The following is a 13,840-nucleotide window of genomic DNA, read 5'->3' as shown; positions in this document are numbered from 1 at the left end:
AGTAACAACAAAGCTAGCGGAGATGACAGTCTTCCAGCTGAGCTATTTAAAATCCTAAAAGATGATGCTGTTGAAGTGCTGCACTCAATATGCCAACAAATTTGGAACACTCAACAATGGCCACAAGACTGGCAAAGGTCAGTTTACATTCCAATTCCAAAGAAGGGCAACGCCAAAGAGTGTTCAAACTACCGTACAATTGCGCTCATTTCACATGCCAGCAAGGTGATGCTCAAAATCCTACAAGCTAGGCTTCAGCAGTATGCGAACCGAGAACTACCGGAAGTACAAGCTGGGTTTCGAAGAGGCAGAGGAACTAGAGATCAAATCGCCAACTTTCGCTGCATCATGGAGAAAGCAAGAGAATTCCAGAAAAACGTCTATTTCTGCTTCATTGACTATGCTAAAGCCTTTGATTGTGTGGATCACAACAAACTGTGGCAAATTCTTAAAGTGATGGGAATACCAGACCACCTTACCTGTCTCCTGAGAAACCTGTACGAGGGTCAAGAAGCGACAGTAAGAACCAGACATGGAACAACTGAGTGGTTCAAAATTGGGAAAGGAGTATGACAAGGCTGCATATTGTCGCCCTGCTTATTTAACTTATATGCAGAGTACATCATGAGAAACGCCGGGTTGGATGAATCACAGGTCGGAATTAAGATTGCCAGGAGAATTATCAACAACCTCCAATATGCAGACGATACCACCCTAATGGCAGAAAGCGAAGAGGATCTCAAGAGCCTCTTGTTGAGGGTGAAAGAGGAGAGTGCAAAAGCTGGTTTGAAACTCAACAATAAAAAAACTAAGATCATGGCATCTGGCCCCATCACTTCCTGGCATATAGAAGGGGAAGAAATGGAAGCAGTGACAGATTTTACTTTCTTGGGCTCCAAGATCACCGCAGACGGTGACTGTAGCCATGAAATTAAAAGACGTTTGCTCCTTGGGAGGAAAGCTATGGCAAACCTAGACAGCATAGTAAGAAGCAGAGACATCACCTTGCCGACAAAGGTCCGTATAATCAAAGCTATGGTTTTCCCTGTAGTAATGTATGCCTGTGAGAGCCGGACTATAAGGAAGGCTGAGCGCCGAAGAATGGATGCTTTCGAACTGTGGTGCTGGAGAAGACTCTTACGAGTCCCCTGGACTGCAAGGAGGTCAAATCAGTCCATCCTAAAGGAAATCAACCCTGAGTGCTCATTGGAAGGACAGATCCTGAAGCTGAAGCTCCAATATTTTGGCCACCTAATGCGAAGAGAAAACTCTCTGGAAAAGACCCTGATGCTGGGAAAGACTGAAGGCAAAAGGAGAAGGGGACGGCAGAGGATGAGATGGCTACATAGCATCACCGATGCAATGAATATGAACCTAAGGCTGAGCACACTCCGGGAGAGAGCGCAGGACAGGAAGGCCTGGCATGCTATGGTCCATGGGGTCATGAAGAGTCGGACACGACTGAACGACTGAACAACAACAAGAAAATGAAGGTGACAGCTACTGTACCTATGTTAGTTGTACAGCACATAAGCCAGTCCAAATCTATGCACGCTACTGGGGAAAAGGACTTCTTGGTGGTAGCACACCGGTTATGGAATGCCCTCCCCAGAAGACCTTTCCTGACATCTTTTTAAAACACTTTTCAGTGTCAGATGACGTCATGAAGTCCTTTTAAATTTTACCAGGCTTTTTAGATCTGTGCACTTCTAGTGATGCTGTTGTATATTATACTGTGTTATTCACTGCTGCTGAAATTGTTAATTGCTTCATAGAATAGTTGGGTTGGAAGGGGCCTACAAGGCCATCGACAATGCTTTTTATTGTTTTGATTGTTGACTGATATCATATCTGAATGATTTACTGTTGTAGGCCACCCAGAAAACACTATTTACAAATACTGAAAATAAATGCTTACACAAACAAGACAACTGAATCCAGGTCTAATAACAGTTACAAATACCCATGCACAAATTGATGCACAAGGCACCATGCATTAATTTTGCAGGCGCTCTTCTACAATCCTGCTGGGTTCACCGTCTTTCATTATGCACCCTAGTAGTGTTAGCTATTTCCCAAATATTCGAAAGGGACAACAAATAGTCTTGCCACGTTTTCCTCACTGAATTGCCTTAAGGAAATTGACACATTTACTTTGGCTTCAATAGAAATCTTTTATCACTTTATAGTTTGCTGTTCATCTGGATTTTAAAGTACTTTTTAATGTTTTTTTTTTAATTTACAGTATTTATATACCACTCCACATAACAAGATTTCAAAGCGGTGAACAACAGAGATAAAAGAATAAAACAGCATATTAAAACTATTAAAACATTTTAAAAGAAACAAATTCTGAATTTAATAAACCGCAGCTGGTCACTCAATGAAGGCTTCTTGAAATAATAATGTCTTCAGGAGGCCCCGGAAGCAACACAATTCTGGTGCCTGCCTGACCTCCAAAGGCAGTTCCACAGGAAGGGACCACCATACTGAAGGTTCTTTTCCTGGTGGACTCCAGTCGGGCTGTGGGTCCATGTGGAACCACCAAGGACATGCCATCTGATGACCTCAGTGTGACCGGGCAGGTTGGTAAGGAAGAAGGTGCTGTCTCAGGTATCCTAGTCCCAAATTGTTTAGGGCTTTGAAGGTCATGGCAGAGAGGTCAGACTAAATACGATCCCTGGGGAAGGAAACGCAACCCACCCCAGTATTCTTGCCATGAAAACTAAATGGATCAGTACAACCAGAGATATGTCGGTATACCATCGGAAGATGGAACTCCCAGGTTGGAAGATGGTCAAAATGCTATTGGGGAGGAACAGAGGATAAGTTCAACTAGCCCCAGATGTGATGACGCAGCTAGCTCAAAGCCGAAAGGAGGGCTAGCGGCCAACGGTGCTGGTGGTGAATGACAAATCCGATGTTCTAAAGATCAACGCACCATAGGAACCTGGAATGTAAGATCTATGAGCCAGGGCAAATTGGATGTGGTTATTGGGGAGATGTCAAGATTAAATATAGACATTGTGGGTGTCAGTGAACTGAAATGGACTGGAATGGGCCACTTCACATCAAATGACCACCAGATCTACTACTGTGGACAAGAGGACCACAGAAGAAATGGAGTAGCCTTCATAAGTAATAATAAAGTGGCTAAAGCAGTGCTTGGATACAATCCAAAAAATGACAGAATGATCTCAATTCGAATTCAGGGTAAGCCATTTAACATCACAGTGATCCAAATATACACCCCAACCACAGACGCTGAAGAAGCAGAAGTAGATCAGTTCTATGAGGATCTGCAGCACCTACTGGATAGTACACCAAAATAAGATGTTATTTTCATTACAGGAGACTGGAATGCTAAGGTGGGTAGTCAAACGACACCTGGAATTACAGGCAAGTGTGGTCTGGGAGAACAAAATGAAGCAGGACATAGGCTGATAGAATTTTGCCAAGGCAACTCACTGTGCATAACAAACACTCTCTTCCAACAACCTAAGAGATGACTTTATACATGGACTTCACCAGACGGTCGACACCGAAATCAGATCGACTACATCCTTTGTAGCCAAAGGTGGCGGACATCTATGCAGTCGGTAAAAACAAGACCTAGAGCTGACTGTAGTTCAGATCACGAACTTCTTATTGCACAATTTAGAATCAGACTAAAGAGAATAGGGAAGACCCACAGATCAGTTAGATATGATCTAATATTCCTCATGAATATGCAGTGGAGGTAAAGAATAGATTTAAGGGACTAGGTTTAGTAGATAGGGTCCCGGAAGAACTATGGACAGAAGTTCGCAACGTTGTTCAGGAGGCGGCAACAAAAAACGTCCTAAAGAAAAAGACAACCAAGAAGGCAACATGGCTGTCTGCTGAGACACTGGAAGCAGCCCAAGAAAGAAGGCAAGCAAAAGGCAACAGTGATAGGGGGAAATATGCCCAATTAAATGCAACATTCCAGAAGTTAGCCAGAAGAGATAAGGAATTATTTTTAAACAAGCAATGCGCGGAAGCGGAAGAAGATAATAGAATAGGAAGGAGAAGAGACCTCTTCCAGAAAATTAGAAACATCGGAGGTAAATTCCAGGCAAAAATGGGTATGATCAAAAACAAAGATGGCAAGTACCTAACAGAAGCAGAAGAGGTCAAGAAAAGGTGGCAAGAAGATATGGAAGATCTGTGTAGGAAGGATAATAATATCAGGGATAGATTTGACGGTGTGGTCAGTGAGCTAGAGCCAGACATCCTGAAGAGTGAGGTTGAATGGGCCTTAAGAAGCATTGCTAATAACAAGGCAGCAGGAGATGACGGTATCCCAGCTGAACTGTTTAAAATCTTGCAAGATGATGCTGTCAAGGTGATGCATGCCATATGCCAGCAAATTTGGAAAACACAAGAATGGCCAACAGATTGGAAAAAATCAACTTATACCCCCATACCAAAGAAGGGAAGCACCAAAGAATGTTCAAACTATCGAACAGTGGCAATTATTTCACATGCCAGTAAGGTAATGCTCAAGATCTTGCAAGGCAGACTCCAGCAATTCATGGATCGAGAATTGCCAGATGTACAAGCTGAGTTTAGAAAAGGCAGAGGAACTAGAGACCAAATTGCCAATATCCGCTGGATAATGGAGAAAGCCAGGGAGTTTCAGAAAAACATCTATTTCTGTTTTATGGACTATTCTAAAGCCTTTGACTTAGATGGATCGTAACAAATTGTGTTAATTTTTGTGTGGATCGTAACAAATTGTGGCAAGTTCTTGGTGGTATGGGGATACCAAGTCATCTCGTCTGCCTCCTGAGGAAACTGTATAACGACCAAGTAGCAACGGGAAGAACAGACCACGGAACAACGGACTGGTTTAAGATTGGGAAAGGAGTACGGCAGGGCTGTATACTCTCACCCTACCTATTGAACCTGTACGCAGAACACATCATGCGATGTGCTGGGCTTGATGAAGCCAAGGCTGGAGTTAAAATCACTGGAAGAAACATTAACAATCTCAGATGTGCAGATGATACCACTTTGATGGCTGAAAGCGAGGAGGAGCTGAGGAACCTCATGATGAAGGTGAAAGAAGAACGTGCAAAAGCTAGGTTGCAGTTAAACCTAAAAAAAACTAACATTATGGCAACCAGCTTGATTGATAACTGGCAAATAGAGGGATAAAACATGGAGGCGGTGACAGACTTTTGTCTTTCTAGGTGCAAAGATTACTGCAGATGCTGACTTCAGCCAGGAAATCAGAAGACGTTTACTTCTTGGGAGGAGAGCAATGACAAATCTTGATAAAATAGTGAAGAGCAGAGACGTCACACTGACAACAAAGGTCCGCATAGTTAAAGCAATGGTATTCCTCGTAGTAACCTATGGCTGCAAGAGCTGAACCATAAGGAAGGCTGAGAGAAGGAAGATAGATGCTTTTGAACTGTGGTGCTGGAAGAAAATTCTGAGAGTGCCTTGGACTGCAAACCAGTCCATACTCCAGGAAATAAAACCAGACTGCTCACTTGAGGGAATGATATTAAAGGCAAAACTGAAGTACCTTGGCCACCTAATGAGAAGACAGGATACCCTGGAGAAAATACTGATGCTAGGGAAAGTGGAAGGCAAAAGGAACAGGGGCCGACCAAGGGCAAGATGGATTGACCCTTAAACCTGGCCCAGTATTGAACAGACAGCAGTTCCCTCAGCAAAGGAGTTACATGCTGAAAGGGGCAGCTCCTGACAACAGCCAAGCTGCTGCATTCTGCACTAGCTCCAGCTTTCAGGGCAGCCCCACATAGAGCACATTGCAGTAATCCAGTCTTGAGGTTGCTAATGCCTGTACCACCGTGGTCAAGCTATCCCTGCCCAGGAGAGGCCATAGCTGGCGAGCCAGCTGAAGCTGGTAAAAGGCATACCTAGCCACCATGGCCACTTGGGCCTCCAGCGACAATGATGGGTCTAGGAGTACCCCCAGACTATGGACCTGATCTCTCAGGAGGAGTGCAACCCCATCCAGAACAGGCTATGAGCCTATCTCCCGGACCTGGGAAACCACTCACCCACAGGGCTTCCATCTTGCCAGGATTCAGCTTCATTTTACTGGCCCTCATCCAGCCCATTACTGAGTCTAGGCAATGATCCAGGACTTGCACATCCTCTCCTGAGATGTCACAGGGAGACAGAGCTGCATATCATCAGCACAGTGATGGCATTTAGCTCCAAATCCCCTAATAACTGCTCTAGCAGCTTCATATAGCTGTTAAACAACATTGGGAACGAGATGGTACCCTGCTGCACCCCATAGCTTAACTGCCAAGGGGTCGAGGAATAGTTACCAGGGTTAACACTCCCTCTATTCCTCCCTCCCTCTATTAACAGGGTTGCACTCCCTCTATTCCTCCCTCGATAAAGGTCATCCATCAGGGCGACCAAGTACCATAATCAGATTGAAACCCAGACTGGAATGGATCTAGATAACTAGTATTCTCCAGGAGCACCTGCATTTGCTCTGCCACAACTCTCTCAAGTAGGGTTTAAAGCTATAACAACAAAGCCAGGTTAGCATTAATCATAACTAAATGTAGTGCCAATGTAAGCAACAGCTAGGGTAAAAGCCAAAAGGAGGACAAGAACGGATTTGTTCTGGAGAAAAAATCCTATGGCCTAGTCTCTTAATCATGGGTACAGATCATGAGTGTTAGTTCTGCACTGGCCTTTGATCTAAAACCTAGATGTGTATGCATTGAAAGCTACCCCAATACTGGACTTAAGAGAGCAATCCTAAATGGAGTCATGGTTGGGTGGAGTGGAGCAGTGGCTCTTCTACTGCTTCCAAAGCCTGCCGGCTCACGCCAACCAGGTCAGACTTAATGTTTTCCTGTCTGTGGTATTGGATTTATTTTCAGTTTCCCTCCTGTTGAAAGCTTTCCATGGATGCAACTGGGTCTCTCAGGTGGACATGCTTCTCTCTGCTGATGGAGGTCCCCTACACCAGAGGAGGGGCTTGTCCACCCCATCCTAACTCCCACCAGCCAGATCTGTTGGTTAGGATTGCTCTGTAAATCTTCTTAAACTTGAAATGTGTTCTTTCAGTTACTTACATTTTTTTCTTTCCATAAATTTACTTATAGGATCCATAATGTCTTCATCATTTTTACTTTTGTCAGAGGGTGGCACCACTGCTTCTCCATCTTCTATATCATCTTCATCAGTGTTAAACCACATCTCTTCCTCGTCTTCCAAGGTCCTTGCGTCCCTCCTATATCTATGATTTCTCAAGATGGAACGCATGCTATGGAAAAGGATTTTTTTCAAGTAGGTTATAAGTGTACACTGTTTAAAAGGTGGGAGCTTAAAAACAAAGAGAAAAGCAGTGAAACCCTTGGATTTCTCACACACATCTACATAATATAATCCCCAAAAGGAAGGGTTTTTTTTAGAATGCAACACACTAGAAAAATAACTATATATGTACGTGTTTTAATATTACGCTAAAACCGCATGTACATCAAGATGAGATGAAGAGTGTGCATATATGTATGTGCCTGACACTGTTTCTGTGCCTTTTTATTTCTCTCCTCTCTGATCTGATTTCCTAGTGCAGGAGATTCATGCAAAAATAAATGCACTTCCGGTCACTAGCTGCATATTGTAGGTGAAATTTGTAGGCATATCAAAGTTTGCAAATCACCCAAGGAACACTGTTTCACAGCCTACAAAGAGCACCTAAGACACACTGAGGTTAATGGGACTACTTCTGAGAAAATCAGTACAACTGTCTGGCAGTATAGAAGTGTAATAAATAAAAAAAATAAACTACACCTTTTAAAATATTTAATTGCAGAAAATATAAGAGTACATGGAGCTTCACAATGACTAGGTTTGGACAACACACTGCAGCTTGTCATGGGTTATTTAACCCATTATGAGCTGTGGTGCCCGTGGGCAGGAAGTTACATATCCAGCCCCCACTCGGGGGTTGTAGTGTTGTGCAAACCTGGTGAGCATGGGTTACACGAGGATTAAACAACCCTTGCATAACCTTAACACAGACCATGGACTTTATGAGGGTTGTTTAACCCTCACACAATCCACGCTCACCAGGTTTGCATGCCATGAGAACCACTGAGCCCTTGCATATTCAAAACGGCAGGTGCACACACCCTGCAGCCTCACTGTGGGTTAAATAAGCCATGGTGGGCTGTCATGTTGTACGAACAGGCCCAATGTACATTTCAGATTTTTTAAAAAATAAAAACTTGAGATATTTTAACATGTTTCCAATAAATCCTTGATGCACAGGCTAGACATGCTCCTTCATTGATGGCATTATTATCACAGATACCTTGTGTGCCATTGTGAGCATCTCCTTCAAACATAAGCACACCCTCTCGGCCAACATTAACCAATGACCAAAAGGGATGAATGCAAGAATTCATGTATATATTTGGACAAATACCAAGTATCAATGCATATGCTTGGTTGCTGTTGTTTCTGTGGTGAGGGGTGGGGATGTTGCCCTCTTCACAGAAGTTAGACTTGGAGATATCAACAGAACCAGTCTGAAAGAATGAATTCTTCATGAGAATGAAGTTGGTCAAGATGTTGTGCTTAACAGTTGATGGGGGTGCAGTTATACAAACTTACTCACAAGCAGTCCCATTGCCCTTGCTGAGTCTTAGCTGCAGTATCAAGGATGCAAGAGAAAATCTTCCAGGTGATCTGACAACTTTGATACAGATACAACTTACACCTGCATTATCCAGCTTGTAAGCCGATAGTACACTATTTTAGCCCTACCTAGCACTGAATTACAGAATAGGTTCCAGGGCTTTATGGCTTTTTTGGCATTGGGAAATGCGTATTTGTGTTACAGACATCCATTTAGAAAATTTATTTGCGTCAACTGTATGGAAATGTGTATTCGATGTATAATCCCAATGTGCTTTTTAAATTAAAGGATCCTTCCAAGTACAATGGCTGTTACAGCCCCACTTATGCTCTTCGTTAAAAAAAAAAAAAAAGTCAGCTGACCATTAAAAGCAGACATCTGAGCAACAGAACCAAACTGTACTGTTCATTTTTCCCCCACTAGTTTCTCCTCAAGAGGAAAACTGTTTATGAGAGAGCCAATAACAATTTCAGTGTACACTAACCTGTCAAGTTTGGGATTATCTTGTCTTTCTCTTTGTTGTTCATAACGCAATTTCAAACCTTTGAATGTCTGCACATAATCTACATCTTCTAGTGCTTTCCAGTAATTCTCAATTACATGAGCTGTTAAGGATTTTATGTCTTCCTAGAAAATAAAGTTATTTTTCCCAGTTAAAAATGTTAAAAGGTAAACGCATAGAAAAGCCATAAAGATTTATTCTCAAAAGTGTAAGGGATTTAATCTAGTTTGTTCAGTGATCAGTCAGTCTTTCATTCATACACCTAGCTAAGCACCATGAGGTTAAATATGGCTGTCACAACAGAAAATGCAGTAAGTGGAAGTCAAAATAATTATTTTTAGGAAGGAACATGTTTCTGTCAGTCCCTGATGTGCTGTTAATGCTAAATGCTATTAGTAGTTACAGAAATAGTAAACAGACTGAAAAGTTATTATTTGAACAAAATCTTTGTGTGAACATTGTTCTGAAAATGTCATTTAAATTCTGTAGGTCCAAGCCAGAGCAAGGCCTATAATTCAATTGGTTCTGATGATACACAAAAGCAAAAGTGCAATCCTATACATGTCTATGTAGAAGCAACCCCACTAAGTTCAGTGGTCTTAGTCCAAGGTAAGCATGTTTGCTCTATAACTCTTGTAATATTGCCACTTTTGTTCCATGAACTGAAAGTTGCAACTTGCAATTTTATATTTCATGGAAGACGTGCTGTGATCTCATTTTGATGGGACATGCTACCCATGTGAGCTTGTGCGATCACTTGTGTGATCAGGAATTGTGTGTGCATGTGAAAGATTGCCAGTGGTGTACTGTCAGAATCAGCTCACAGTTAAATACTCTTCTACTCTTTGAGCAGGATGCCCAGTCAAATACAGTAGCCAGAACATGTTAATTTCACTTCTGCTCAAAACACTTCTGTTTCAGAACTGTTGCTACATTTTAAAAAAATGATTATAAGTTTGCATTAAAAAAAGTTGCGCCAAGTTCCAGGGCACGTTTCCATCTCCAAAAAGTTTTCTCCTTATTGTTCAGCAGTGGTCCACTGTTACAGAAACACTGTTACAGGATGTCAGGGAAGGGTTTTCTTCTGTGTTCACTGAAACTAATGTCTATGTGCTGCATCTTATTTACCCCACAATCTAGATTTGGATTGTTTGGGGGATCCTATTTTGTGGTAGGGGACTGGATACAACCTTCTGCTCCCTGTAAAATTTGTGGATTTCCATTTTTCCATCCTTATATATTTATAAATTCAAAAATAATATCTCAGTATCCTGACACACTGTATTAGTGAGGTATTACTGGATAGACCTACTTAAATCCTAATTCTGAGTAAGACTGTCCATGAATTCCTCCCCATAAGGATCAGTATCTCTTCTCATGATTCCATCACTATGATGGAAACACCCATCAACTCTTACTAGCAGTATTCATTTTTGCCTGGATGGATCACTACCTACAACTCAGTATGTCCAAGAACAGGTACAGAGCTTCCTCTCATCTTGCTCTGTAAACCTTCTTTCTTGTTTCTTTATCCATTTCTTTCTAAGAAGGTACTTAGATGTGTATTTTTAACTCTTTCTTGTATACTCCCAGATTTAATATACTGTTTCGACACTTTGGCATCCCCGCCAGTGTCAGCTTCAACCCTCTTTCTAGAAAGAGGCACTCACCACTCTAATGAATTCAAACATCTCTATAATAGCAGAGTTCATCAGATTATAGCGGGATCCATTGTTGAGAAATGCTTTGACCACCGGTTCAAACAAAAAACTTTTCATTATATAGCGGTTGTAGAATTCATCTTTCAAACCAATTATCTTTCTTTTAAAACGCAGGGCACCTAATGAAGAAAAAATATTATTTAAAAACTATTTTCACATTGCTTTTGAAAAACAAACACCTTCAAGATTTCAACTTTAACAGAACAGTCCATGGGTCATGATCCCTGAAGTTTCTCACAACTCATGAATGAGAAAAAAATATATATAATGGGCAACATTCAACATTGTGTAAGCAGAATTTTCCTGTCTTCTCCACCACCATGCAGCCCTCCATGCACCCCTAAAATCTGCTCTGGAGAGTCACCCAACCCTCCAGAGCAATTTTGGGAGGGCAAAGGGCCTGCAGGTGGGAGGGGGAATCCAATCATTTGATGACACAATTTGATTTCAATCAATGCAAGAACATATCAAAAAGGAAACAGCGATAGTGAAGATGTGTCAGAACCGGGAATATACCAATGAAGGATGACCACAGTATTATGCAGAAGATGCAGCACTCAATAACACATTATAAAAAAGAGAGAAGTGACTGTATTACAGATTACAGTAGTAAAAAAGTCAGATGTCTTGGTTCAGACAGACAGCAGCTCCACATAACCACCTTAGGAATGTGCAGGGCTGAGCTTAGCCCATTACCAGGCCTGCCTCACGCAGAAGCACCAGGTAAGTCTCTATATTGTCTGTTTACAGGTAAACACCCAATTCCTGTACATTCCTGGAAATTTCATTGTATTCAACCTTTTATATTCACACTGATTTTTATTTTTTTTTTGCAGCATGGCTTGAACTGCTGCTTAACAAAGCACTACTGTCAATGCCCACCTAGGATGACAGAAGATCTAAAAATACTCTACAACACTTTTCTTCTTCTTCTGTAGAACATTCTGCTTTAGTAAAGAGTGGTAGCATGGAGATTAAGGTGGTCAAGATAAGGCTTCTAACGGGTCATGCTTTTTCATATTTTATTTCATAATTTAAAAAGGGGTGGCTAGGTCTGCAAAAATCTCATGAGACATCTTGATACTGTGTCATACTCACATAGGGCCAAGAAAGCATGCTTTGAAGCCATCAGAACTAGCACTCTTCGAAGGATATCCTTGTTAATAATGTAGTTCTTTATATGATACGTATGATGTTCTACACAGAAAGTTAGTAACTCCAATATCAAGGCCAATAGCTGGGCTGTCTGAAAGTCATCTAAAAATAAAACAATTAATATATTTGCTGATGCACATTTTATTTATGGTTTTTGATAAACACAAATATACACTTTTTATGTATTTTCCAATTTACTTCCTGCAACAGTCAAGCATAAATAATAAAAAGAAATGCCAGGTTGAGCTATTTAATTTTCTCTTGTTTGTTGAGCATACAAAGTAGACATGCCAGCTGAATCTACTACCACAGATAAATCACTACTTAGCTTTTAACGTTTTTCTTTCCATGAATGTCTTTAGTTCTTTTACTAGTGGAGAAAGATATACTTGTAGTGCTTGGTGCCTTTTACAAGGAGCATATACATGAATACAGAAAAATCCAACCTCATTTGTGCATATGGAAGGCAAGCTGTGTAGCTGTATCATCAGCCATAGCACAGTAAGACACATACACTTAAGTGCCTTCCATGCAAGCATCCAGTGACCTCCCACCTGCCTTGTGCCCAGACCACATTTTCTAGAAGCAGGGCTATGCACTTAGGTAAAGGGATGATTCCCAGTGGCTGGAATAAAGCTCATCAGCAGGGAGCAGAGCAAGCCCAGATACCATTTATGTCCCTAAGTACAGCCTTTTAATTTCCACATATACCTGAATAATTGTCATTCACCATTATGGGGGGATAAAAAGTGCTGTACTTGAAACACCTATGTGGTTAAGATAAAACCTGCCCGTCATCCCGTAAAATAAGTGATCTGGATTTTATTGATAGGGATGCAACAGGGTGATGTGCCCGCAGCAGACCTTGCGATACAGAACTCCTTCTTGTACACAGGTTCCACCTGTCATTTTTCTAGTTATGAACTCACAGTGCAAGAGATTCTGCAACACTCACCTTTGCTAGGTTTTTCTTCTGTAGTATTGGCCAATAAAGGTGCAGTCAGGACATGCATACAATGTTTGTAAAAGAACCCCAAGAATTCTGTCTTTTCTGTTTTCTATGGAATAAAAAGAAGTGAAATCATACTTAATGCATATTAACCTAAGTGCTTTAACAACAGAAAATATATATAACTACAAATGTTTGCTTACATTGGCAGTAGCTAGCATATTTTCTGGATCCACCAAGGTGCGCAAGAGACCCATCAACTGGACTGCTCCTCCAAGTTCAGGATCTGTATCACAAATCATGTGTTCTATGATGAGGTTAATGAGTAAGATATCCTGGTTTAAAAATAGAATTAAAACACCAAAAAGGTTAGTCACAATTAAGAGGCAATGCACCAATAGGCAATTCCAGATAAAGGCTTGGATTTGTGCATCAGATGGAGCTGTGGACTTGTATTTCTGTAACAGCAGGCACTCATGATGCATAGTAAAGCACTTCTGAAACTGGGGGAGGGGGGATTTCAAAAGACACAGGACAGTCTGCTGTCCGAGGGGGGATGGGATATCTAAAATCCCATAGGATACATACACATCCTTGGGTATATCTGAAGCAGCTATGTGGATACTGGCAAAAGACTTAAAGATAGGGTAACTGTATTTTTTAAATTCCAATGCACACATCACTACCCTTGAGGAGTAGGGAACTGCCAGAGTGCTGCCTACTTATGAAGAGGTAAGCGAGGTTATAATACATCAAGTTTCTCTGCATTTTCTCAACAAATCCAACTCCGAAAAAGGCAGAGATATTCTGCATCATCCTGTTGCTGAGCACAAACTAGCAGG

At 41.5% G+C, this 13,840-nt stretch overlaps 1 protein-coding gene across 1 annotated transcript in view; it reads right to left on the bottom strand.

The window, feature by feature from the left end:
* The window catches only part of PPP4R3A (protein phosphatase 4 regulatory subunit 3A), a 42,656-nt gene that overhangs the window by 4,286 nt on the left and 24,530 nt on the right, over positions 1 to 13,840 (bottom strand). The window contains exons 8-13 of the mRNA XM_084840709.1: positions 13,202 to 13,333; positions 13,005 to 13,107; positions 11,993 to 12,151; positions 10,844 to 11,013; positions 9,156 to 9,298; positions 7,101 to 7,291 (exon numbers count right to left, since the gene is read on the bottom strand). Of these exons, the coding sequence (XP_084696835.1) occupies positions 7,101 to 7,291; positions 9,156 to 9,298; positions 10,844 to 11,013; positions 11,993 to 12,151; positions 13,005 to 13,107; positions 13,202 to 13,333 (898 nt within the window). The remainder of the gene's footprint in view (positions 1 to 7,100; positions 7,292 to 9,155; positions 9,299 to 10,843; positions 11,014 to 11,992; positions 12,152 to 13,004; positions 13,108 to 13,201; positions 13,334 to 13,840) is intronic.

Source organism: Heloderma suspectum, chromosome 1, assembly GCF_057233095.1.
Source record: "Heloderma suspectum isolate Gila_16-S chromosome 1, 16-S_ref, whole genome shotgun sequence".
Classification (NCBI taxonomy): domain Eukaryota; kingdom Metazoa; phylum Chordata; class Lepidosauria; order Squamata; family Helodermatidae; genus Heloderma; species Heloderma suspectum.
This window is presented reverse-complemented; position numbering and strand designations above follow the sequence as displayed.